This window comes from Hemitrygon akajei, chromosome 17 (genome assembly GCF_048418815.1).
Source record: "Hemitrygon akajei chromosome 17, sHemAka1.3, whole genome shotgun sequence".
Classification (NCBI taxonomy): Eukaryota; Metazoa; Chordata; class Chondrichthyes; order Myliobatiformes; family Dasyatidae; genus Hemitrygon; species Hemitrygon akajei.
This window is the reverse complement of record NC_133140.1, coordinates 18,445,365-18,472,433: the sequence shown is the minus strand read 5'-3', so window position 1 is coordinate 18,472,433 and position 27,069 is coordinate 18,445,365. Positions and strand designations below refer to the sequence as shown.

The 27,069-nt window shown below is 41.0% G+C and overlaps 1 protein-coding gene and 1 long non-coding RNA gene across 2 annotated transcripts in view; one reads left to right on the top strand and one right to left on the bottom strand.

The window, feature by feature from the left end:
• LOC140740517 (uncharacterized) overlaps positions 1–27,069 on the bottom strand; it is a 193,127-nt gene that overhangs the window by 79,648 nt on the left and 86,410 nt on the right. The window lies entirely within an intron of this gene.
• The window catches only part of cngb1a (cyclic nucleotide gated channel subunit beta 1a), a 144,899-nt gene that overhangs the window by 43,112 nt on the left and 74,718 nt on the right, over positions 1–27,069 (top strand). The window contains exons 10-18 of the mRNA XM_073069725.1: positions 3,283–3,448; positions 5,389–5,497; positions 7,105–7,186; positions 7,579–7,657; positions 8,571–8,585; positions 9,877–9,952; positions 12,769–12,805; positions 20,745–20,895; positions 25,894–25,935. Coding sequence (XP_072925826.1) covers positions 3,283–3,448; positions 5,389–5,497; positions 7,105–7,186; positions 7,579–7,657; positions 8,571–8,585; positions 9,877–9,952; positions 12,769–12,805; positions 20,745–20,895; positions 25,894–25,935 — 757 coding nt within the window. The remainder of the gene's footprint in view (positions 1–3,282; positions 3,449–5,388; positions 5,498–7,104; positions 7,187–7,578; positions 7,658–8,570; positions 8,586–9,876; positions 9,953–12,768; positions 12,806–20,744; positions 20,896–25,893; positions 25,936–27,069) is intronic.

Below are 27,069 nucleotides of genomic sequence, written 5' to 3'. Positions count from 1 at the left end.
TGCCTGTGTTTAGTCCCTCTAAACCTTTTCTATCCACAAACCTGTCCAAGTGTCTTTTAAATATTGTTATAATAACTACTTCTGCCACTACCTCTGGAAGCTCATTCCAAACCCACCATCCGATCTTCGAGTCTGAATGAAGACACCACAGTTGTCATTGACTTCATCAAGACCTGTGTGGATGAGTGTGCATCTTTGGCAACATACTAGACAAACCAAAATCTGCAAATGAACCAGGAGATTCGTAGTCTGCTGAGAGCCGGATCTGTGGCATTCAAGACCGGTGATCCAGAACTGTGCAAGAAGTCCAGGTGCAGCCCACAGAAAGCTAGTACAAGGGAAAAAAGCAAATTTGAGGTTAGAGTTGAAATCAGATGCACGTCAGTACTTGGCAGGGTTTGCAGGCCACTATTTCCTCCAGAGGAAAACCCAACATCATGAATGGCTGTGATGCTTAACTCCCAGATGAGCTCAACATCTTTTTATGCACGCTTTGAAAGAGAGAATAAAACTACACCCTGCAGCACCTGGTCACCCTGTGATCTCTGTCTCAAAGGCTAACGTCAGAACATCTGTCAAGAGGGTGAACCCTTGCAAGGCGTCAGGTCCTGACAGGGTACCTGGTAGGGCTCTGAAAACCTGTGCCAACCTCCTGGTGGGAGAGTTCAAGCACATCTTCAAATTCTCACTGCTGCAGTTGGAGGTTCCCACCTGCTTCAAAAGGGTGACAATCATAACAGTGCCCAACAGCAGCATGGTGAGCTGTCTCAACGACTATCACCATGGCTCTCACATGTACCGTGATGAAAGGTTGGTCATGTAAAATCTCACTGGCTCTCCACTCGGCTTTGGATCACCTGGACAATAGTTATCGTCAGGCTTATTGATTACAGCTCTGCGTTCAGCACAATCATACCCTCAGTACTAATCAACAAGCTCCAAGACTGGGCCTCTGGATCTCTCTCTGCAACTGGGAGACCACAGTCTGCGTGGATTGGAAATAATATCATCTCCTCTCCGACAATCAACACTGGCACACACAAAGATGCGTGCTTAGTCCACTGCTCTGCTCTCTTTACATCCTCAATTGGGTGGTTAGGGACAGCTCAAACACCGTCTATAAATTTGCTGATGATAGAACTATTGTTGGCAGAATTTCAGATGATAACAAGGAAGCACACAGGAGCAAGATAGATCAGCTGGTATTAAGGGACCACAGCTCAGGATTGGGAAAAGCTGCAGATAGTTGTAAACTCAGCCTGGTCCATCATGGGCACTAGCCTCCACAGTATCCAGGCCACCTTCATAAGGAGATGTCACAAAAAGGTGGCATCCATCACCCAGGACATGCCCCCTTCTCACATCTGCCGCTGCTTCAGGTACAGGAGGTACAGGCACACATTCAATGTCTCAGGAACAGTTTGTTCCTCTCTGCCATCAGATTTCCAAATGGAAAATGAACTTACGACACTACCTCATTTTTCCCTCTCTTATTGCACTACTTATTTAAGATAGTTCTTTTTAATATACTTGTTATTGTAATTTACATTTTTATTATTATGTATTGCAATGTATTGCTGCCACATAACAACAAATTTCATGATATATGCCAGTGATATTAAACCTGATTCTGCTACCCTCTGGGAGAAAAAGTTGCCCCTCAGCTCTTTTTTAAATCTTTCTTCTCTCACCTTAAACATATTGTATGTCTTCTAGCTTTAGACTCCCCCCCCACCACCACCATAGGTAAAAACAGTGACCATTCACCTTATCTATGTTCCTCATAGTCTTAAATACTTCTATAAAGTTGCCCCAGGGGTAAGAGCCCCAGCGTATCAAGCCTCTTGTTATAACTCAAGCCCTGCAGTCCCAACAACATCCTGGTGAATGTTTTCAGTATTCTGTTCCTGCTTTTTTCCCCAAATCCCTCGATCCCTTTAGCATTTAGAAATCTATCTGTCTCCTTTCTGGCATATTTAACTGCTTAGCCTCAACTTCGATCTGAGATAGAGAATTTGATAAGTTCACCTGGCTGAGGAACTTTCTTGTGCTGGCAGTTCTAACTTGCATGCCCTATGTCTGAGGCTATGACCACTGTGGTTCTGAATTCTCCAGTCAATGGGAACGCCTTCTAGTCTGCTAGTCCTGTTAGAGTTCTAGTGAATACAAAGTATGAACATGGCTGAACTTCTGACTCATTGCTATTTTCACTTACTAATACTATAAGGTGAGTGGTGGAGTGGACACAAGTCTCTACCAAAGGAGGTATAAGGCACTCCTTTCCCCCTGCTAGCCTGCAGGTCACCCTTGGGCAACATGTAGCACTTGCTTGGCCCCCACCCTGATCAGTCACATGAAAACATGGGAGCAGCTGGTGGATGGTTGTATGAGCAGCTGGTGCATATCACAAGTGCTGGTTATGCGACCACTGACACCAGGCAGACAATCTCTGAAGAGTATTGATAATAGCTGGCATCATCCATCTTGTAAAGACGCTGCCCAGAAGGAGGCAATGCAAACCACTTCTGTAGAAAAATTTGCCAAGAACAATCATGCTGGCCTATGTCGTGTGACCACATGGTAAAGATGAAATCTATATCCCCTGACACCTTCAATATATCAGTGACTGAGGCAGCACAGCCTTTTGAGGAGAGAATTCTTAAAGTTCATTACCCTCTGGATGATGAAATGACTTCTTACCTGAATCCTGAATGGCTATACCTTATCTTGAGACTCCTAATGCTCTCTTCACTTTTATTATTACTCCCGGATCAAGTAACATGGACAAACAAGATTGCCTGATACTAAGAAATTTTTCATGATCTTTCCTACATCTCTTCCTACTGCCTATCAATGCAGAAGAGGATGACACTGAGCAAAGAACGAAGAGACAAAATGGTAAAATTTGAGAGTGAGATAGAGAGAGAGAGAGAGAGAGGGAGAGATGGATCAGAAAGATAAAAGAAACTCAATCTGAGTTATTGACAGTTTAAGTGTCCTATCTTATTCACCAGGCTTGGGAGGAAATTGACAGTGACCAATCACAACAAAACATAACCAACTAGCAACAGTTATGAGATAACTTCAGGTAAAATTTGAGCCATTCACTGACAACATGTAATAGGCAATGACGCTTTTTCCTCCACTGGCTCACTTGGAACATAAGCAATAGTACAGCCAAGTTGAGCAGACTGGTTTACTTCTGTGTTGTAAATATCACGTAGTACTATGTCAAGAGTTGGTCTGAGTTAGTGGTCATTGATCCTTTCTCTTTGTTGTCAGAGCCTGAGCCAGAGATCAAACCTCAGCAAGAAGCTGAAGTGAAGGAGGAAGTTGTGGCCACTGAAGCTCCTGAAGAACCCATTGATCAACAGGCAGAATGCTCAACAAGCTCTGCTCCCACTGGCACCATCATTGAAACACTTCACTCATCCGCAAGTGGAAACAGGTAAAATACTTCCCTGGGTTTTGGAAGAGCTCTGTGTAATTTGTAATTTATTTTTTATTGAAGTTCATCATCAAAGAAACATTTCCATGAGATGTATTTCAGATACCATACATATATATAAAGTATTCATATTTGCCACAAATCTCTGCATAATATTTATCTGAGGTATACACTTGTAGAGAAAAGAGGAAAGAAAGAACAAGCAAAAGGAGAAAACTATGTACAAGTAGGGAATGATCTTTTTTTGTGCTCTGTTAATTTGATTCAAAGGGTTGACTGATGAAATGTTGTCTGCAAAGGCTTCACATTCAAAGACAACAGCTCGATTATTGCCAGAGAAGTGCTAGGCAGTTGTACCTGCAAACTTTTGGTCCTCTCCACCTCCTTAAAATGCAGTATCATGTTTTACATTCCAAATACCTGTGCTGTCACTGTCATTTTACAGGCAGATATACAGTACGCACACCACTTTCACAACTTCCCCAAAAACAAACAAGCAAGCAAATCTGAAAGCAGGGCTGCACCCTGAGAACTCAGACACTCCTTTAAATCTCCTATCTGATTGTCATTGTTCCAGCTACCCTACATTAATGTACAGCAACAATACAGGCATGCCGTTACTCTATGTAATCATCACAAGTACATACACACACACACACTCCATAATATATGTGAGTGCTTGATCTTGCACAATGAACAATGAGGGAATCCAGCACTGATCCAGGGACAGTTTGTTATATGAGAAGTTTGATGATTGTCCTAACTGTTTCAGGTAGATGCAAGGAACCCCGCTATCCTTGTTCAATGATGTTCAGGGAATTCTACCAATGAGCAGGTCAATATTTATCCCTGAATCAGGACCACCACAAGATATCAGTTGGTTGTTTAATTCATTGCATTTCATGCAATTAAGATGAGTTTATTTTGGTTGGTTTCCTTCCCTGCAGAAATAAGTGACTTAATTTTAAAATTCATTTATTTGCCATCAAACACTTGAGAATGGGTGAGGTGTTTCATATTTCTTTACTTGTATCTGTACTATGAGAAGACTCATAAGGACTTCACCAAAGACACAGAAGCAGAGAAGTTGGTGAAGGTGCTCAAAACTTGGTAGATTTAAAAATCCAGGAAGCAAAACCTCAAGCAGACAGGCAGCCAGGGCATCCAGTAACAATATTGGAATAAAAGAAAGGAAGTCAGAAGAACAGGGAGTGGCAAAACAAGGACACTTGGAGATGCCAGATGAGAAGAGCTTTGAAATCGATAGCAGGAGATTCCTGGATTTATTGGAGTTTGTGCAGGTAGATTACAAAATGTCAAATAGATTATTTTAGAAGAAGATAAAGTCTGGAAATCTAAAAGATATGAATGAAGATTTCATCAGTGAGCCAGAGATATGAGAGAAAGGGAGGTAGGATACTTGGAAGATAGGAAGTGATGGCATTGAGGGTGACTGAGATGTTAGCTTTGAAGTTTAGGACATAGTATTAATGGTAAGACTCTTGGCAGTGTGGGGGATCAGAGGGATCTTGAGGTCCGAGTCCATAGGATGCTCAAAGCTGCTACGCAGGTTGACTCTGTGGTTAGGAAGGCATATGGTGTATTGACATTCATCAATCATGGAATTGAAGTTAGGCATTGCGAGGTAATGTTGCAGATATATAGGACCCTGGTCAGACCACACTTGGAGTACTGGAGAAAGGCTATGGGTAACCATAGTAATTTCTAAGGTAGGGACATGTTCGGCAGAATACATGGGCCTGTATTGTGCTGTACGTTTTCTATGTTTCTACATATATGGATTAGCATATAGGCTGTTAAGTGAGATTTTCTGTTTCATTTGATTCTTTGTAAAAAGAAGGATAGCTCCACAATTTAAATTTTAGCAGTTAAGTCATTGTTATTTTACCTCATTGTGATATTCACCAAATAATTTGCAGCTTATTTGAATGGCTGAAACAGAGTCTGGAGAAAGTGATTCCACAACCAACAGGGATCACCATGCCTGCCTCAGCCAAAGTGGAAACTGAATCAATAACAGAAAGCAAGGTGGGTCTGACTGCTCTTGATACAACTCTTCCAATTGCTTAGAACATATTGACAAATAATTGCTTGATAACTAATTTCTTGAAGGATTTCATTTTTTGGGTGAATGCCATTGTCTTTAATTTGGAATCTTTCCAGTACTTCGTTTGAAGAAACAGCAAATGAATTGAAATAGACTTATGGCTTGCAAAGGACCTTGTCAACAACTCATATGTGTAATTACTTATATTACTAATGGAAGTTGAAACTCAATAATGTGAAAAATCCCATCAGTTGAAATGATAACAGCCTCTCTCTCCATAGATCCGTCCTGACCTACTAAATGTTTTCAGTATTTCTTGCTTTCATTCCAGATTTCCAGTGTTTTGCTTTTTGAGACAAACCATTATGAGGAATCGGAATATACATTCACCACATTTTTCCCATTGAAGCAGGTCAAGTTACTAATATAAGGAATCCCTGAGGACTGACACTGTCATTCTGTCAGAAACCTCGAAACATGGTAGGACTGGCAGTTCCTTGGGAAGACCAGTTTGAGGATGCATTTGAGTGTAAGAAAGCTAAATATCAGGAGCTGGTAGAGCAGTGCTGGAGACAGGGGTATAAGGCATGACGTGAGCCTATAGACGTGGGGTGCAAAGGTTTTCCTGGCTGCTCGCTCTGCAGAACCTACACATTCCTTGGCATTATGAGGGCTGCAAAGAAAAGAGCCATCAGGGTCATCACAGAGGCTGTTGAGTGAGCCTCCAGATGGCTATGGATGGATGTTGATGATGGATGGATGTTGATAATAGATGGATGTTAATAATGAATGGATGCTGATATGGATGGGTTAATAATGTTTATGATGGATGAATGTTGATGGATGGATGTTGATAATAGATGGATGTTAATAATGAATGGATGCTGATATGGATGGAAGTTGATGATGGATGGATGTTGATGATGTATGGAATCATTTTGATATTTAATGGATGTTGATGTATGTATGTTGGTAATGGATGATTGCTGATATGGATGGATGTTGATGATGGATGGATGTTGGTAATGGATGGATGTTGGTCATGAATGGTTGTTGATGATGGTTGGATGCTGATGATGGATGGATGTAGTGATAGGAGGAGATGGGGTTGTCCTCTCAGGGAATCAGAGGCATCTGAACAAGCAAAGTTAAGAATAGTGTGCGCAATAGGCATATCCTTTATATCTCTATGCTTGCGCTTTCTGCTCTTGTGGACTAAAAGCATAGCAGATGAAGTCTCCTCTACCAAATGTGCAATTTGGGAGATCACTTTATAGCAAACTTGGTAAATGAGATATCAGAGCAGAGTATCAGCAATTAGTGCAAACAGCAGAAATGAATTTAATTCCCAATAAATGAACTTTCATATTGCTGATTTCTCATTAACTCCAATGCAAAGTTAATCATCTGGAACACTAATTCTGTTTCCTCTTTACAAATGCTGTACAATTTGATGAGAAAATCCATTATCATCTTTACTGCAGCAACAAAGAACTAAAGAGGTTGTTCTCATTACTGTTTGACTCAATCATGTGGGTCTATGTCTTCTCTTTGAAGATGTTCATGTTTTGTGCTGTCTCTTTCAAAGGTTCCAGTGGAAGAGAAGGATCCAGAGGTGAAGGTGGCAGAAATTACAGAGGAAGTATCAAAAGCAGTCACTATCATAGAAGGTATTAAATAGACTGGACATCAACTTCATCAAAAAAAACACAAATAATTATTAACTCCTCAGGAGGTCAGAAGTAATTCCCGAATCCCTATTTTTTGCAATACTACTTGACCTTTTAATAGTAATTCAATTTCTTCAAATCAGTCTGCATTCCAGGTTGGGTCATAGCTAAATGAAGGTTTGTTATATTATGTATCACACCTTTGTAGAGATGCTCAAAGATGGAGTTCAGATTTTACAGCAGCATTATAATATGACTGTTATAATTATAATTAATTGTAAGGATTATGTAAATAACCATACATATTAATTGTTATAATAATTATAATTGAATGGCATTTGTAGGATGATGGCATCAATGGTCCTGATTCAACCACTTCTATATTTCACCAGTTGCTCCAGCAGAGCCCACCCCAGATCCCGTAGTGAAGGAAGAGAAGGAAGCAATGCCTGAGGGAACTGCTAAGACCAGGTATCAATGTGTAAACAGTTGCTTGAACCTTATAGAGTCTTACCTCAGATTCTAAAGTTACCACATAAGATAAGCTCACTGAAAGTATTCCTGATACTTTCCTGATTTTAGCCCTTCTCCAGTTTCTAGTTGGATCTGAGGCTCCATTCATTTATCCAACAAAAGAGGAAGAACATAGAACTGGGCACAGGGATCGGGGACAGGCAGATTGGAGTGGGACGAATGTGTTCTGTAAATGAAGTAATATGGACTGTTCCATTTCCTGGACCAACAGGCATAACACACTCCAGAAATTCAGATAGGTAGCTCTGCTCTTTGATCATTACCATATATACGAAAATGATTTCTATGCCAGCTTTTCAAGTCATTTCTGATTATCTGTGTGTTACACAACCCCATTAATTCATTTGGGTATATCACTCTGGTAATGTTCTTGCACAAAGGTGGCTGTGATGGCACACTGGAGGAACAGTTAGACCTGCTTCTGCACACCTCCAGCAACCTGGGTTCAAACCTGTCCTGAGGTGTGAATGGAGTTTGCAGGTTCTCCTTGAGATCCATATGGCTTTTTCCTGAATGGCTTTCTCCCACATTCTAAAGGTGTGTGGGATGGTATGTTTCTTTCTTCTTGCCATGTTTTTCATAATTCTGCCCAATTTTCCAAATGGAATTATGAACTGTTGCCCATCTTAACCTCAACTATTCAAATGAGTGAGCATTATACCTGAGCAGTGAGCAGGATTAACAGAAGATCTAAGTCTGTAATTGACACAAATGCAAAGATAAAAGTTGGCACCTGTCTACCCCTCCCCATCCCAGCCCCCTCTCTTTGTATGAGCTATTGTGACATTTAGAACTAGTGCAGAGATGTATTCAAATAATTATGAGACTTATTGTTTTTTTCTTGCATCAGTGAGGAGGACAAAAGGTATTGTGTATTCTGTGTATTGTATTAACTAGGATGTGTTTTATTGTTCATCATGTGCCAGTGCTGATAAATAGTGCCATTGAGCAAATAAGGTGTTGCCTGACAAATAAAAGCCTTCACTTTTTCCTTTGGACAGAGTTGAGCCTTTTGAGTCACTCATTTTTATTCAAACACTTCGGAAGGATTCCCGCTTCCTATCCTTTCCACTGACTTTGAATGCTGTTTCCTCATCTCATAATGAAATGAGGAGGTCCCATGATAGAGGGGGAAGCAAGGTCAAGGTGTTCCAAAAAGATATCTTGTGCAATGGAGGGGCAGTGAAGAGAAAGGGTAAGAGGGAGAAGTTAAAAGTTGGGGGAGGTCTCAGTATGTGAAAAGAGAAGATTGTGAGAACAGTCCTTGGTTGGGAGGCTGAAATGTACCCCACAATAAAAATGTCTACTAATATTAGATCTGAAGTGTGAAAGTCCTGATATCAGAACACCTCTACAAGTGAGTGTGATGGATTTAATATGTCCAGTACTAACTTAGCATTGGAGAGAGCACTATGAATGAATATCCTACTACCAGGAAATCCCATATCTGTCTGCCATTAGGTTAACGGAGCAGACAATGTTGGCCTCTTAAGAAAATGGAGTCTAAGCAATGGAAGTACACACAAGATCATTGGCCTTTCTGTCCTGATGAACCCAATTTCACAGTCAAAGCTAGTTATTTTCTTTTTGATGAGTCATCAGATCTCTGCGGGCTGCAAACCCTACGACTTCACACCTGTTTTTCTCCATTAATGCCATTGATCGTGTGGACATTTCCACCACATTGGAAGCTAACTTGGAGCTTCCACAGCCAATCTGTCAAACTGATAATGTAGGGTCTACAGCAGCAAAATGGTAATTTATTGGATTAGTGTGTAGTACCCTTATATTCTGACTTGGGGCCACAAGGTCAAATTCACAAAGGGAGTTGGAAATTTAAGTTAAATTGATTAACAAACATTTGGAATTACAAGCTGTTATCATCCACTCATGTCCTTCAATGAAGGATTTTTTCTGACTAGTATACACCATACATTATCTGCTGAATTCTGGACAAGTTAGGATGAACCATAATTTCTAACATCACAGTGCTTACTAACAATATTGCCTTGTTAGTGATGTTCTCATCCTTTAAATGAATGAATAAAAAGACTTAGGATCTAGATCCAAATCAATTTATTCCTATTCATTGTAAAATTGATGTGATCAAAATGTTGCTAAGTATCTTAACACTTATAATTATGCATGTTCCTCAGTGTCTTCAGTTGGCTGGTACAAGGACTTGGGAAAGTTGTGCCACAACCGGTCACCAGATCCCAGTTACCAAAGGAGGTACAGTATGTTCTGAATTACAATGTTGATGTCAGAATTAGAATCAGATTTATTATCAGCAGCATGTGACATGAAATTTGTCAACTTAGTAGCAGCAGTTCAATGCAATACATAATATAGAAAAAGAACTAATAAATAAATTAGTAAATCTTATTCAGTATATCTTATACAGATAGCTTAAAAATCGTGCAAAAACAGAAATACTATATATTTTAAAAAGCGAGGTAGTGTCCAAGGGTTCAATGTCCATTTAGGAATTGGATCGCTGAGTGTGTGCCTTCAGGCTTCTGTACTTCCTACCTGATGGTAACATTGAGAAAAGGGCATGCCCTGGGTGCTGGAGGTCTTTAATAATTGACACTGCCTTTCTGAAGCACCTCTCCTTGAAGATGTCCTGGGTACTTTGTAGGCTAGTACCCAAAATGGAGCCAACTAAATTTACAACCCTCTGCAGCATTTTTCGGTCCTGTGCAGTAGCCCCCCACCCCCCCCCCCCCATACCAGACAGTGATGCAGCCTGTCAGAATGCTTGCCAGGGTACATCTTTGGAAGTTTTTGAGTGTACTTGTTGAGATACCAAATCTCTTCAAACTCCTAATAAAGTACAGCCGCTGTCTTGCCTTCTTTATAACTGCATCGATATGTTGGGAACAGGTTAGATCCTCAGAGCTCTGACACTCAGAAACTTGAAACTGCTCACTCTCTCCACTTCTGATCCCTCAATGAGGATTGATATGTCTTCCTTCATCTTACCCTTCTGGGAGAATCAGAGTCATAATGAACTAAACTTAGGAGCCTAGTAATTGGATAACACTGTCTCTTGGTGGCCTCTATTGGTGTCATGTAGAACAAATTGGATTCATAGCAAAATTTATTGAAGTTATGTCAAATATGTAAGAAAAACACAATAGTAGTTTGTACATGGAGTAGTGCTTGAAAGATCGTAACTGTCTCATTATTGTCACACTGGGAAGAATAACATATCTTAATGGAACTCTCACCAGAGCAGCCACAGATCCGCTGCATGAGATCTACGGAGATATGGAGGAGGGACACAGAGGTTTGCTGTGTGTGGGAGCAATATTCCCCACACATGATGATTGGTCCTGATCAACATCTCCCATATTTCTCAACCATCTGATGTTTCAAATCTACGCCAAACTCTAACACAACTATCTCTCTGTATCCTATCCCATTAACACCTCTATTTGTTCCCCTTGGGGAATATACTCTTGGGGTAATATACATTGATCATCATGTCTTTGGGAGGGTAGAGGAAAACCAGGCGAATGTTCAAACATCACCAGAAGTCAGGATTGGACACAGGATGCTGGATCTGTGCAGCACTGTGCCACCCTAGTTCTGTGTGAGGAGTCCAAGACATGGAAGGACTAAGGGAGAAAAGATCACCATATGTCCCTCTGTCATGATTTGTACAATAATTCCGCAAAGGGTAATGGAGTTACCATTGATGATATATTCATAATGTAACTGCAGAATTCCTGGGGATTATCCAACTAAGTAATTCAACAAATCATTCCAATATTTTAGACAAGATCTGTTTTCCATTGATTCAGTTCATTTGTACTGTAATTCCTCAGTGAATGAAGTCTGTTTATCCACATGTGTAATTAGATGTAATAGGACTTATACAAATCCAAGCTTAGGCTGCTACTTAAACCTGGATTTGTACAAGTCCTACAAGAGAGCCATGTAACATCCATTCCCAACATCCCCTGAGAGTTAATACTATCACTGAATTCCATTGACCAGAAAGTCTGCTGAACCAGTAACCAAATAAAGAAGGAGGAGGAGGTTTGGTTTGCCACTATAGTGACTCACCTCTTGACTTTCCAAAGTCACTGTTATAGGTTAGTTTCTAATTATCTGGGGTTCATGGGCAAGTGGTGGTTGGGGGGGGGGGTTTACAAGTGTCACGTGAATCAAGGTCCACCTAATTGACTTCCCTTCCACCAGTGTGGACATCCACTGAGAGGGCTCAGGAAGAGAAAGAATACTCATCCCTAGCTCCACACGAGAAGTCACTGCCTCCTATTCTCCAAATTCCTCTGTTTTTGGGACTCTCCCAGACTACAACATCATGACTGATGTACTAAATGAGAATTCTCCTTCGCCCACCAATTAGTGCCATCTGGCCTCCCAAGCCTCCTCATTACTCAAACCTGGAGAGTAAAAATTAGGTTAGCAAGGTCAGTTCCCTTCCTGCTCACCCTACATTGAAAAACCTAGGTAGACTGGTAACGAAGAAAATGTTTCCATTAGTGGAGGAGTCCAGATCCGGGGGCACAATCTCAGAATAGAAGGATGTCCTTTAGAACAGAGATGAGGAGGAATGCCTTTTGCCAGAGGGCGGTGCATCTGTGGAATTCATTGGGACAGATGGCTATGAAAGCTGAGTTATCGGGTACATTTAAATCTTAGATTGATAGGTTCTTGTTTAGTAAGGCTTCAAATGTTGTGGGGAGAAGGCAGGAGAATGAGATCAAGGGGGAAATTATATCAGCCCTGATGGAATGGCGGAGCAGACTCAATGGACTGAATGGCCTAATTCTGCTCCTATATCTTAAGGTCAGTGAAAGCTAAACACATCACAGAATAAGTAGCACAGATGAAATGTCTCAACCCGAGTCATCATTTTCCTCTTCAGATGCTGCCTGACCTGCTGAGTTCCTTCAGCAATTTGATTTATGCACAAGCTACCAGCATCTGAGCTCTCTGGTATCCATAGAATAAAAATAGGGGCATTCATGGTTTAGCTTTCTCTAACGTCACTGTTTCTCCTCTCTTCTACCCAGGATGTTGAGACAACTGCTGCATGTTCTGCAGAAGAAGGTAAGTACAATTGTTTCAGAAAACTTCAAGTTAAATGGGCAAATAATCTCAAATAAAAATCGGTGCAAGAAACACAGAGCAGGTTACCGAGAAAAAGAGATCTGCTAAGTGAACAGTAGATTGCAATGATTTGAAACTCTGGCAAAGCACAGAGTAGATCCTTGGGAGGGAGTAATTGGAACAAATGAGCTATAGATGATACTTACCACCAAATTGTAGGCTTTGAGCTACTTGACCCTCCAACACTCCAACAAAAAGTATACCACTTGAACATCAGCATTTGCAGAATCAATTCAGCTCTTTGTTAACGTCAGGCAAGCATTTTGCATTGGAGATCACAATTAGGATTGATAACCCATAGGCAAGAAATATCATCATGTGGAAGGAGGGGAGTTTGAAATATACATTCCATGGTATAATAGACAGGATCCTAAGGGAAAAAACCTTGACCATATTATTTCCACGTTGTGTGTGGAGAAGTATTAAGCCTGAAGATACAATGGTTCATTAACTGAACTGACAGCCAGATGGTTTAGCATTTAAGTCCATCTCAGACTTGATCATCTTGATGTTTTTAAATACCCTACCTCTGTAGTAGAGCTACTAGGACTTGATGTTTCAATTTGTGCTTGCTGTAATATTTTAAACATTAAAACTTACTTATCAATATTAATGGAACAGGCTACTAGGTCGGATGCAGAAAAAGGCACTTGTCACGAGAACCAACTGCAGTGCTGAGTGGAGGTTCCTCTTTTATCTGGCTTTGCTATTTTATCTTCTACAACAACACTGCTTGTTACATTGCTGAATGCAAATGAGAATATAATGGCTTGTTTGAGGAATTCTGTGTCACAATCCACACCTACTCAAATTCATTCTGGACAGGACTTGCAGCTGAAAGAGGAAACACTCGCTGCATTGATCAGTAAATATTTTTAAGACAAGGTTGGATAGATTTTAACATAGTAGGAGAATTGAGGGTTATGGGGAAAAGGCAGGTAGGTGGAGATGAGTCCATGGTCAGATCAGCCATGATCTTACTGAATGGTGGAGCAGGCTCGACGGGCCAGATGGCCGACTCCTGCTCCTATTTCTTATGTTCTTATGATCATGCAGACATTGGTTCTGAAAATAATTGAAGCCTGGAAAATTAAATAAACTAATATGAAGTGGTTTCAGAGAACACTGACAAATTAAAGACATCTGATTTCTTTACATACACATACTAATGTGTTGGTACCAAGCAAACTTTGCCAGCCTTTGCCTGTTTGATGATGGAGGTTTGGGTGTGGTGGAGTCACCTCTGCATATCTGCCAACCCAGGAGTCTTGGTATAATCATAGTTTATACCAATTGAAAATATCTTTTTGTGCTGACTTCAACCAGAGGGCTCAATACTTTAACAAGGATTGAGCTAATGCTGATCATACCCCTGTTCTTACAAGTCAAGCATCCCCAAAACAAAATAGATTGGCGTTTTTGCCCCAAAATAGCTGTCCAATTAAGGTTAAAAGCTAAATATTATGGGCAAAGGAGAAATATCTCACCACCTTTGGGGTTGTGGTTCTGGGAAACTAGTAAATGATGAAGGACGATTGACCTAAAATAAGTTGATTTATTAGTTTAGAAGTGATATAAAAGGGAGCATGAAGGATTACTGTAACAGTGTGACGAGAGGCTTAGGTGAGGGTGGTAAGGACCCAAGTACCGGAGTACCTGAGATTAGAACCAGGACTGAGACGAGAACAGGGTTCTTGTCTGGACGCTAGGCAAGAATCTGATGAGACTAGATGAGAATCCAAAAGAGATAAAAATCCCAAATGCCACAACATGGCCGCCAATTAGCAGAGTGAGTTAGGATCTTTAAAAGGACCGCACCAGCTATCTATACTCTGGAGAATCAGAGCATCTAAATTGCGGAATCTGGCGTGGTCGTGTGCATACTGTAGCAAAAGGACCACTGATCTTTGTTTCAGAACACTTAATTCTGAACTCGACTGCAAATATGAGTAATTATCCTGTTACTACACATTGGCACCCTTCCAACACTATCCATATTCAACAATGTTTTTGTTGGTAGGAGCAAAGTAATCCGGGAACAGCTAGCCACAGCGAGATAGAAGAACGGGGGCAGGATGGGCGCAAGTAGTGTGCCACTGTTTTCCCTAATTGTGTCCTCTTCTCCTTTGTTTCAGGAGGGAAGCTGGTTCTCATCTCTGAAACAAAAGGAAAATGAAGGCTTTGGGAAGATATCAGTGTGTAGTGAGCAAGGGCCGCCTGTAATCACTCCATCTCCATGACCGGGAGCTGAAACCCAAGTTCATCTGAGATGAGATGTTTCTTGGAGGGCAGAAACTCACTCAGTCTCTGGGTGTCCTGGGGCACTTGCAGGAGTAACGTGGACTAGGGGAGGGCAAATCTTTAGCAGTCACTCCAGGTCTTCATGAGACACTCACTCAGTTAGTTAGGCTGCTTCTAACTATTAATTATTTTTTTCTACACACTTAGATGAGTGTTACTGAAAAAGATACAAAACCCAAATATAAATATCTGAATTTACTTAAGTCTGTATCAAATTTATAGATACTGAGTTTGAGATATTTGTGAGACAGTGTGGCCCCCATCCATCCGACATCCATCAAACATTGTAACTCCAGCCCCCCAGGAAACATCTATCAGACAATGACCCTCAGTATGAAAGGCATCTATCAGACAGTGTAACACTTTCAGTTGCGGCATACAGCATCTGGCAGGTAGTGTGATCCCTCAGGATGAGGGACGTCTTCCAGACAGTTAACATCTCCTGTCGGAGAGAAATCTAGCAGTCAGTGTGAGTGTCCCCTCCACATGAGAACCATCATCAGACATTGGACTCCTCAGCCTGACAAACATCCATCTGGCAGCCTGTCCTTATAGAATAAGGGATAACCATCTGTGCCCTCTCAGATATCATACAATATCATTTCACTTTTGTTTGAAATTAGTTCATCAGACAGGTTGACACAGCAACACACCTTCAATCTTAGGAGTATCTATCAAAAAAGGTTATTTCTCCCAGTATAAGAGGCATCTATCAGACAAGTGAGGCCACGTCTGATGCTATAAGACCAGTAACATTATATAGATAAATTTGCAGGAGAATCTATCATACCAAGCAATAAAATTCCTGCATATAGTTTCAGTTATGTCATTCATAGCTTCTTAATCCTATGATGCATAATTTACTGTAATGTGGAAGATAGAAGCTAACCTTCTCCAATCTCAGGTCATTCATTACTCCCTTGATTTAATCAATCTTACCTTTAATCAATCTCTACCCTTTATTGAAAGTATTGACTTCCCCTTCACCCCGTCCTCACAGGCAATAGCCAATTCCTCACCCACAGACAAGAGCAAAACACTGCAAGTTTTAGAAATGTGCATATCCAATGCCATAAGTGCTGGAAATTCCCTGCAGGTCTGAGTGTCTCCGTGGAGAGAACAACATTGTCTGCTTTTTAGGCTGAGTATGTTTTAAGTTGGAGCAGAAGCAAGAAAGAAGAAAGATTCTTTGGGTGGAGTGCAGTAGAGATTAAATGCCAATGGGAATGAATATCAAGAGTTGAGTCCAGGGGTAATGGGGCATTATAAAACAGATCCAAGCAGAAGAAGCAAAAGTAGGAGTCAATCAATCATTGCTTTTACTGTCTCACATGAACGCGATTCCTGAATCTCAGTTTCAGCAGTGACTTTCATAATCCTCGTCTATCTCTCATTGCTCCAAGAATTACAAGCCAGGTTCTGTTTAGGAGAAGCTTTCATTTATTGTACTGGATGAAGGGGAAGCAACTTAATTGCCAATAATCATTCAACATAGTCTCTGTATATATTAATCTCATTCTCCCCAGAAAGCTCTAATTACCATGTCTACTCTCAGTACAAAGGATAGAACTATATTGTATCCTTTGTTATATTCCCCATACTGACAATATTATCGCCCTATATTCTCCGCCACACTCTCAAGCCCTATGTAATATACTTACCCCCGATCCACTTTATGAAACAATTTTATCCACTTATCTTATTTATTTCCATCTTTTCTGGTTCCTTTCTGTATCTCAAGTTCACAGGAAACATAAATTCATCCATTGGTCCCCTGACCTTCGCCATCAATTTCCACTGTCCTTTGTCCTGATAAACATTTCTGTGTGTAAGCTGAGAGAATCATAGGAGTTTAAATAGCTACTCTTCTTCTTCCGATGATGTTCCCACAATAACTGATGACAGGGCACAATGATATCATGTCAGAACCCATAATGGTTCCTGTTGTTTTTGTGCTGCTAGATTTAATGGCCAGATCCTCTGATTCATTAAATTAAGTTCCTTTTCACTGCAATTCTTGCAGTGCTGGACCAGATGTGCACTGTCTTATCCTGTGCATATCTACACTACAAGATACTCTGCAAATGTCACATTGTATCTGCATAACTCCACTCCTACCTGTGAGAGTGTTGCCTCAAGTACTTGTCCCGAATCCTCTCCAACCATCCTGCTCCCCCTTCAGGTTCAGGATCTAGCTGATATTCTCCCCTTCACCCACAATTATCAGCACCACTTAAGATTAGCTACAACTACATCCACTGGTGCTTCAAATTTTCAGTGTGTTCACAAGTGTTGTCAGCTGGCCGTGGGACCTTAGAGTTGACTGGATGTCTGATGTTTCCATTTCTTCTTGCGAAGTCTGCTCCTTACAAAATTGTTGCCTATTTGTAAGATCTGTGTGGGCTCCCACTCATGTAGTGTGCAGAATATAATAAAACACCAAAAGGCACGGACAACTACTAAAGTGTGTGTATCTTGTTCATTCCACTCTCTCCATCTGCAAAGCGTGTACACAAACCATCATGCATGTACATCATTCACTAATGCACGCAGTCTTTACTCCAGCGCTTTCTGACGAGTGGTGCTCTGGACAAAATGACATTTGTCTTTGAGTAGTTCCACTCAGTAGGTGTAAGCAGTGGAGTACAGCTCACACTGACATATCTCATGAGATTGCAAAATCTGTTTGGCAGACTGCTCTATACCACAGGGATTCACACGCCTGGAAGAGATGACTGTGGCCACCCTGAGCCGCAGCTTTCTATGATGGGATACAGGGTCAAACATAGGGTCATAGAGTTGCAGAGTGCAGAAACATGCCCAGAGTATTCACGCTGGCCATTGTACTCATCTGCATTAATCTGGTTTACCTGCATTTTGTTTGTAGCCTTCTGTGCCTTAGCAATTCAAGTTCTGGTCTGAATGCTTCTTAAATTCTGTTGAAGTGCCTGCCTTCACCATCTCTTCAGGTAGCTTGTCCCAGATTCCAAATATGCTCTGTGTGGCAAAAAATTCCCCATGAATTCCTGCTGAACCCCATACCCCTTACCTTCTACCTGTACCTCTTGTTTTGGACATCCCCAAACATAAGAAACAGATTCTTACCATCAGCTCTCCATCCTACACATAATTTTGTACAGGTATCTCTTCCACCCCTGGAAAAATACGTCCAGCTCATCCGACCTCTCCTTATAGCTGAAATGCCTCAATACAGACACCTTCCCGATGAATCTCCTCTACACTTTCTTTAGCCCAATCACATCCTGGGTAGGGTGTTGGGTGGTGGTCTCCTGATGTCCATCCCTCCAGGCAAGTATCTTGTTGACTTGGATTCTATCAATCTGAGAGTTCTCTCTCCTCTGCTGCCTTCTCTATGGCTGGCAGTCCTAATGTGTACTACTGCCGTGTGGTTGTCATGGGAAGTCATCAGTTCTTTAAGGACTGATGTCCTTATCTCACTTATGCACAGTGATGTATCCAGAGTTACACCAAATAAAATAATTGTTGGGAATCATGCAAGAGTGTTCTTGAGTATCTCTTTTTGAGAACAAACCTCCATTATTGACATTAGCTTTGTATTCCAGATTTAGTGAATTGCTCACATTTAAATTCCACTGAAGTCAGGTTGGGATTGGAACAGTGATCGTGTTATCATGTGGCTGATTGTGAGGAATTCATGTTCCACCAGTAACTGCACATCAAAAGAATTTTGTTAGCTGGGGGATTCCTAAGGTCCTAAGGTCACAGCTTATGGCTTGAATCTGTCTTCGCAGAGGAAGCAAATGATTTGACAGTAAAACAGGGTGCAGACTATTTTCAAGAGAGTATTAGGCAGAGAAGGCTTATTGAGAATAGCATTTCTAAAAGTTGATCTTGACACCCAGCCTAGAGGTGATGTCTACTGAAAGAAGGAAAGACTGATGGCCGATACATTGCCATAATAGGACCCACTGAATGTTGGAGTGTGAGAGTGCTGAAGTTTATTAATATTGAACCAGTATTCAGGAAAAGAGAGCAAAATAAAGAAAGAGGAAACAGGCCTGATTCAGAACTTCACATAAAATCCCACCATGGCAGATACAGAATTTAAAATAATATTAGTAATGTAGAATTATCTTTTTAATCATTAGTAAAGATGACCACAAATTATTGTATTGTTATAAGAAATCAAACTGGTTAAGTAATGTCCTTCAGGGGAAGAAATCAGCCATTCATCTCCAGTCCAGCCCATTGTGTGACTCCAGAGTCACCAGTAGGGTTAAATCCTCTTTGAAATGGCCCAGCAAGCCACTAAGACCAAGAGCAATTAATGTTGGATCTGCCAGTGATATGAAGATCCTAAAAAATAAACAAATAAAATGAAAGATTGTCTAACATTTCTGGTAATGACATATGCCCCATCGAATCTCATCCACTATTCCATTATGGCTGATTTATTATCCCCCTCAACCCAATTCCCCTGCCTTCTCCTCATAACTTTTGACACCTTTATTAATCAGAACCAATCAACCTCTGCTTTAAATGTACCCAATGACCTCGCCTCCACATCCATCCATGGCAATGAGTTCCACAGATTCACCACCAGCTGGCTAAAGAAATTCTTCCTCATCTCTGTGCCCTGTAGTGCTAGACTCTCCCACTAAATGGAAACATCTTCTCCTCATCCACTCTATCTAGACCTTTCAGTATTCAGTAGGCTTCAATGAGATCCTCCCTCATTCTTCTAAACCCACATGAATAACCCAGGGTCATCAAATGCTATCCATCCTTAACCTTTCATTTTTGGGATCATTCTTGTAAACCTCCTCTGGACCCTTTCCATCACATCCTTTCATAGATAAGCAGCCCCAAAACTGCTCACAGTACTCCAAATGAGGTCTGACCAATGAAGTCAAGAGCCTCAATATGGCAGAATCCCTGGGAATTAAGGCACTGTGACATTATTAGGAAATGGCTTAGTGACTCAATCACATTGTATGGTGATGGTTGGATCTCTGTGGGTAAATTTGAAGTATGTTTTTCTTTCAGTTTCTGGAGATGTTCTTGATTCAAATGCAAAAGAGCAAGAACATGAAATTTTGTAAATAATATGCATTAGATATGGATGAGGATAATTGTAGATTTCAGAAAAAAGTAAAAGGCATTTTAAAACAGACTGTAAAAAAGATGAAGTGATGCACTTGACAGAGGACCAGTACGAGATAACTGGCTAGATCAGGGGTTCCCTGACCTTTTTATGCCATGGACCCTTACCAGTAACAAAAGGGTCCATGGACCCCCAGGTTGGGAATCCCTGGGTTGGATGACAAGAAAGAATTTGGAGTCGATGTAAATAAGTCAGAACACTGTCAAAGTGAATCTAAGTGCACGTAGCTTACTCTGATTTCTAAATAGAGGCTTAAAAATGAAACCTGAAGTCAACCAAAGCTTTGAAAGTCATTAGAGTTAGATCTCAGCTAGATAATTCTGGATGTCAAAAATGATGAAACAGTTTGCTTTTCCTGGTAATACACAACCTCATTTAGTCCCTGTGATTTGAAGACTTTGCATGCCACTACACTGAGTTTTACTCTTCCAGCTCCAAGTGAGATGGTGTTGGAAGATGTTGATTCTGATTGGGATGAAGAGGCTCAGTGCCACGATGCTGAAGCACAATCAGGTGAATGTGAGACACTGGAGCAGCTCACGAAACAAGCCATAAGAATTGAAGTGACACCGGTGGGTTCAAGGTACTTAATTCATTTTTATAAAGTCTTACCTCTACTTCAATCCTGATAGAACTACTGAAAGTGAGCAGTGGTATAGGGTCCAATCAGTTGAGACATGCTTATTATCATTTTAGGTGAGGTACAGCTCCAATGAAAATCTTGCTTGCTGCAGCAGCACAGGGACGAAGGTTCATCGACACATTCTTGCTAATAAAGACATTTCACAATGAGACTTTGGACAACTACCAACAGAGTGAACTTTAGTTTAAAAATAATTGTCAAAGCACAAAGACCTTAAAACCTGCAAATCTCTTTCAAATTTTGGTCGAGAAGGTCCATGCAAACATAAAAACAAGGGTTCTGACAGTCCATTATGCTTGGGGTGGGCTGGATATGTTGCTTTCTTGTGGGTAGCTCTGATAATGAAGTACTCAGGTCAGTATGATCCTCACTCCGGGCCTGTAGATTAGAACAAAAGTCAGGAGCAACCAAGAAGTCCTTTGCATCTGACTGCCTATCCAGTTGCCAAGTTCACCTTTGAATAAAGGGATAGAGTACAATCATCCCGAGTTGGGGTCTGGATGCACTTGATATCTTTTCTCCTTCTCTCACTCCCACCTTTCTGGACAACAAAATGTGGAGAAGACTTGTTGTAAATATTAGAAATAGAAGCAGCTTTTGACCATTCAGTCATCTTTTACCTCAGTACCCCTTTCTTACACTGACTCCTTATCACCTGATTCCCTTCAGATTCAAAAAATTTGTCAAGCAAGTGATCAAGCTGCTGAGTCTTCATAGCACACAATATTCTGGGTGCAGTCTCACCGAGCTACTTAAGTAATTGCAGTAAAAAGCCCTTACTCTTGTATTCACATCCTCTTGAAACAAAGGCTAAAATATCATTTGTTTCTCGAATTGTTTGCTGTTCCTGTAACTTAACTTTTAGTGATTTGTGAATGAGGTCATCCAGGTGCTCCTGAACACTAACACCGTTCATTCTCTAACCTTTGAAAATAGTTCATCTTTCTATTTGTTTCCTACCAAAGTAGATGAACTCACATGTTTCCATATTATATTCTATCTGCCATGTTCTTATCCAATTACCTAACTTGTCCTTACATCCCTGAATGCTCTCCTCACAGCCCTCAATCCCATTCTGCCTTAAATCATCAGCCAGCTTGGAATCCCATTGCATTGGCTTTGTCAATGGTTCGATGGTTCATTCACATCACCCACATGAAAGTGGTGAACAGATAGGACAACAATACTGATTCTTGTGGCACTCCACTGGTCAGTCTCCCAACCCAAAAATGACCCATTTATTCCTACTCTATTTTCTGTCCGTTGTGTCTTTGAGGTGTGCATTTTTGCTGTATGCTATGCATTAATCTGTTAACACTAACTATTGCTCATTTACTGCCATACTTTACAACTGAAAGTGAAAGGTAAATATTTAATGTAGCTGCATTGAATTCAGTACTATGGCACGTAGTGACAATGTACTTAGTAGCAGAGTTGGCCAGATGCTCCTGATTATGAAACATTTACAGGACAAAAAGACGACATTAGCCTATCACGCAAAAACGAGGAAATCTGCAGATGCTGTTAATTCAAGCAACACACACAAAATGCTGGTGGAACGCAGCAGGTCAGGCAGCATCTATAGGAGGAAGCACAGTCCGCCAGAGAAAGCAGGATCTCCCAGTGGCCACACATTTTAATTCCACATCCCATTCCCATTCTGATATGTCTATCCATGGCTTCCTCTACTGTCAAGATGAAGCCAAACTCAGGTTGGAGGAACAACAGCTTATATTCCGTCTGGGTAGCCTCCAACCTGATGGCATGAACATTGCTTTCTCTAACTTCTGTTAATGCCCCTCCTCCCCTTCTTACCCCATTCCTTAATTTATTTACTCCCCCCTCCTTTTTTTCCTCTCTCTGCCCCTCTCACAATCACTCTTTGCCTGTTCTCCATCTCCCTCTAGTGCTCCCCCCTTTCTTTCTCCCTATACCTCCTGTTCCCATGATCCTTTCCCTTCTCCAGCTCTGTATCCCTTTTGCCAAACACCTTTCCAGTATTTTAGCTTCACCCCTCCCCCTCCTGTCTTTTCCTATCATTTTGGATTTCTCCCTCCCCCTCTTACTTTCAAATCTCTTGCTATCTGTGGACACCTATGTATACCTGTCTGGACACGCCCCTCTGCTGACTGCTCCTGTGGCTCCTCCCACAGACCCCTGTATAAAGGTGATTGGGGCACTGCTCCTCCCTCAGTTTCCGAGATGTTGTGCTCCCTTTTTGCTGCTAATAAAAGCTTATCGTTCACTTCCAGTCTCCGAGAGTTATTGATGGTGCATCATTATCCTTTCTTTCAGTTAGTCCTGACGAAGGGTCTCGGTCCGAAACATCAACTGTGCTTCCTCCTATAAATGCTGCCTGGCCTGCTGCATTCCACCAGCATTTTGTGTGTGATTAGCCTATCATATCTGTGCTGCTTAAAAAGAACCACTCAACTTCCAACACTAGGTCCTTAATCCTGCACACCATCACTCTCCAAGTGCACATCAGAGCACAGTTTAATTGTGCTGAGTGCTTTTGCCTCCACCATGAAGGAAATATCTTTTCTAAACTTTTCTACAAGAAATCTATGCCTCTTGTTTTTTGTTCCATTGTTAAGGAAAGACATTCTTCTCTTTTATTCGATTTAAGCTCCTAAAAATTTTACATACATTAATTAAAGCTTTTATCAGCCTTCGTATTCCAAGGAAAACAACTCTATCCTATCTAATCCTTCTCCACAGTTTCAATTATCCAGTTCTGGCCACACCTTCACTCATCTCTCTTGCTTCTCAAATGCAGTCTTTATTTTCCTACCAGAGAGTTGCAAAGCTATGTTCTGGCTTGTATGCAGTTGTAGCATCAACTCTGTTGTCTTATATTTCATTCCTCAGGAAATAAAGGAAAATATCTTGTATTCATTGTTAACTGCCATATATGTATTCCTCTGAACTAATCAATATCCTCCATTTATTGTAAATTTCCTTGCCTTGCTGCATCTCTCCAAATGACTTCTGTTTTCCTGTGTAAATAAATGGCTATATGGAGTGTGTTTATTGGTACCCTAAAAGACATCAGGTTGTAATTTTACAAAGTACTGGTCACTGCATCACAGGAAGGATATGTTTGCATTGGAGAGAGTGCAGAGGAGTTTCTCCAGGATTGGTGTTGCCTGGATTGGGGGACTTTAGCAATAGGGGAGAGATTAGATTGGGTAGTGCTATTTTCCCTGGAGTAAAGAAAGCTGAGGTGTTTAGAGGCATAAGCAAGTCATGATAGAGGTATCAAAAACAAAAGGCCATTGGTTTAAAGTAAGAGCAAGGAATTGTAAAGAGCATTTGAGGAGAAAGTTTATTTTTCCACAGAGAAGAGTTGATATCAGGGCTCACTACTTCTGCAGTTGGTGAACCAGGTGCAATCACTAATTTTAGAGACATTTAGACGGATCTGAAATAGGCTGGTCATAGAAGGAAATGGACCAAATGCAGGCAAATAGGATTCATGTGGGATGGGAAGAAAGGCCATTGTGGAGGTGGTGGGTTGAAAGCCCTGTTTCTGTGCTGTACAGTTAATGACTCCACAGAGGGAGCGGAAGAGATAAAAAAAAGAAAGCAGGAAGGCAAGAGAGTGCACAGTGTCAGGGAGTGGATGTGCGAGAGAAACATGGAGAAAATGTGTGCATGTAAGAGAGAGGGACAGGACAGGATCATCAAAAGGGAAACAGGAAGCAAGATCATCGAAAGAACAAACTAGAAAGAGAGATAATGAGAAGAAAAGGCAGAATGGAATGAAAGAAATTACATGTTGATAACCTCACACGTTTAACTCCATCTATCAATATCTTGGCCACTCACTTAACCTATTCGTGTGCACCCTCTTTGTCTGTCCTGATACTTATTAACCCCACTATTTTCATATCCTCAGCAAATCTGCCAATAATACCCTTGTTCTCTTCATCCAAGTCATTAACAATGAATGAAAATAGTTGAGGTCAATGTGCTGATCTTCTTAGCAACACAGTAGTTGCTGAGTACCAATCCAAATATCATCCTTTTGTCCTGACTCACTGTTTTCTGTTAGTTAGCCATTCTCCTGCCATTGCCAATATATATTCCCCAACCCAGCATACCCTTTTGTATGGGAAAGTCAAATTCACTACATCCACTGGTTCCCTAAAACCACATTTTATAGCATTCTCAAGGAACTCCTACAGATTTATTAAAAATGATTTTTCTCTCATGAAGCTCTGTATAATCATTCTGCATGATTATATGTGTGTCCTAAATGTCCTGTTATCCACCTCCTTAAAAATAAATTCCAGCAATTTCATAATGACAGATGTGGTCCAATCTGACCTACAGTTAATAGCTTTCTGTCCTCGGACTGTTTGTTGATGCAAATGAAGAATTTCATTTAAAGTTCAATGTATATGTGACAAATAAAGCAAATCTTTCCTTACTCTTTAATGCATCCACTATCTCTACAGCTGCTTCCTTCAAGACTCACCTTAGTGGATATCACTGCTTGGACCAAGTGTGGGGCTGAGCAAAGACCTTCAGGCATGGGTACATGCCAGAGTGCCAGGCAATATGTTTGTGTACAGGCAGTTGCATTGTCTCCACATACGGCACTGAAATTACCATTACCAGTAGCAGTAGCTGTGCCCATTGTTTATCTAACATTGGAACTGAACTTTTGCCTTGAAGATTCAATGATTATGGCTCATGTTTGAATACCGGTGATATTTTAGAAATCCTTTCAGCTTGCTAAGCAACAGAAGCTATATATGTTAACAGTCAACTTGGAAATTAATTGGAATTCCATTCCATGTGTACTCTTGGAACATTTATTTATATGAAATGTCAGGGAGACAACCCTTAAGTTGTTTTTCTATTTCAAATTAATGTGAATTGTATGATACACGTGTTCTGTATTACATAATGGAATTTGTCTTTGTGTAGCCAGCTGTGGAATATCACAGAGGAACCAGAACCTGAGACAGAGTAAGTGCTTATGGGTGACGCCTTTAAAGAGAACTGACTTTACACAGTGTGACAAGAGGCCTAGGCAACGATGCTAAGGACCTAAGTGCTGGACTAGAATCGATACTGAGACGAGAACAAGGTTCTTGACTTGATGCTAGATGAGAACTGATGAGACCAGGCAAGAATCCAAATGAGAGAAATCCTAAATGCAATCGCAGACTGAACCAAAGTTGAGCTGATGACTGAACACTGAACATGAGTTCAGGTACCCTTCAAATATTCAAATCCTGGTGCCAAAATATGGCCGCCAATTAGCAGAGCGGGCCAGAATTTTGAAAGGAACTGTGCCAGCTCTCCATACTCCAGTGAACTGGAACATCTAAACCCCAGGGGCTGATTTGGGCAAGTGCATACCTTAATATCCAGGTTTACCGTGGAGTTCACCTTATACAAGGTTCACTGCAGCAGCTGACAAAGGCTCCCTTGTCAGTGTAACCACAGCCTGGGACTACTGTCATTTCAGAGGGCAGTTAAAAGGCAAGGTTGGTGTGGACCTACCAAGGTCATGGCAAAAAATCCCCTTTCTTTAAGGATAGTGGTGAAGCAGCAACCCATTGAATTAATAATAACCATTGCTGTCGTACAATTTTTAATACTTTTTAAATATTCCTAATCTTAATTTATGTAATTAACTGACAATCGGTCCAGATTCTGGGCATTACTCAGAAGGGAAGACATCAGAAACCCCTGCAAAATTCTACCCCACTTAAACCTCACCTGACACAGTACTATTGGAGACACATTACACATTACACAGATGTGTAAGATCACCAAGTGCAAAGTCAATAGCTCCTAGCTTTCTGACCAATAGCCAATTAGCTACCAATGTCACAAAAAAGCTGAGTATCTGATAAATTCTTTTGAGATTAGTTGTGACCCTTCCTACATTTTGAAAAGTAACTCTTTGGACGTGGAGTGCTCTGAGATATGAAAAATGATGGACAATTGCAAGTTACATGTGCCAGCTAAAGCAGCTGCCCTCTCATTGGTTTATCAACGTTTTCAAACCTTTCACTTGGAAGGTCAGGATAAAGGGAGTAGGCAAAGCATCTCTTGGAGCTGCATAAGCCAAATGGCCTCCTTCCACGATGA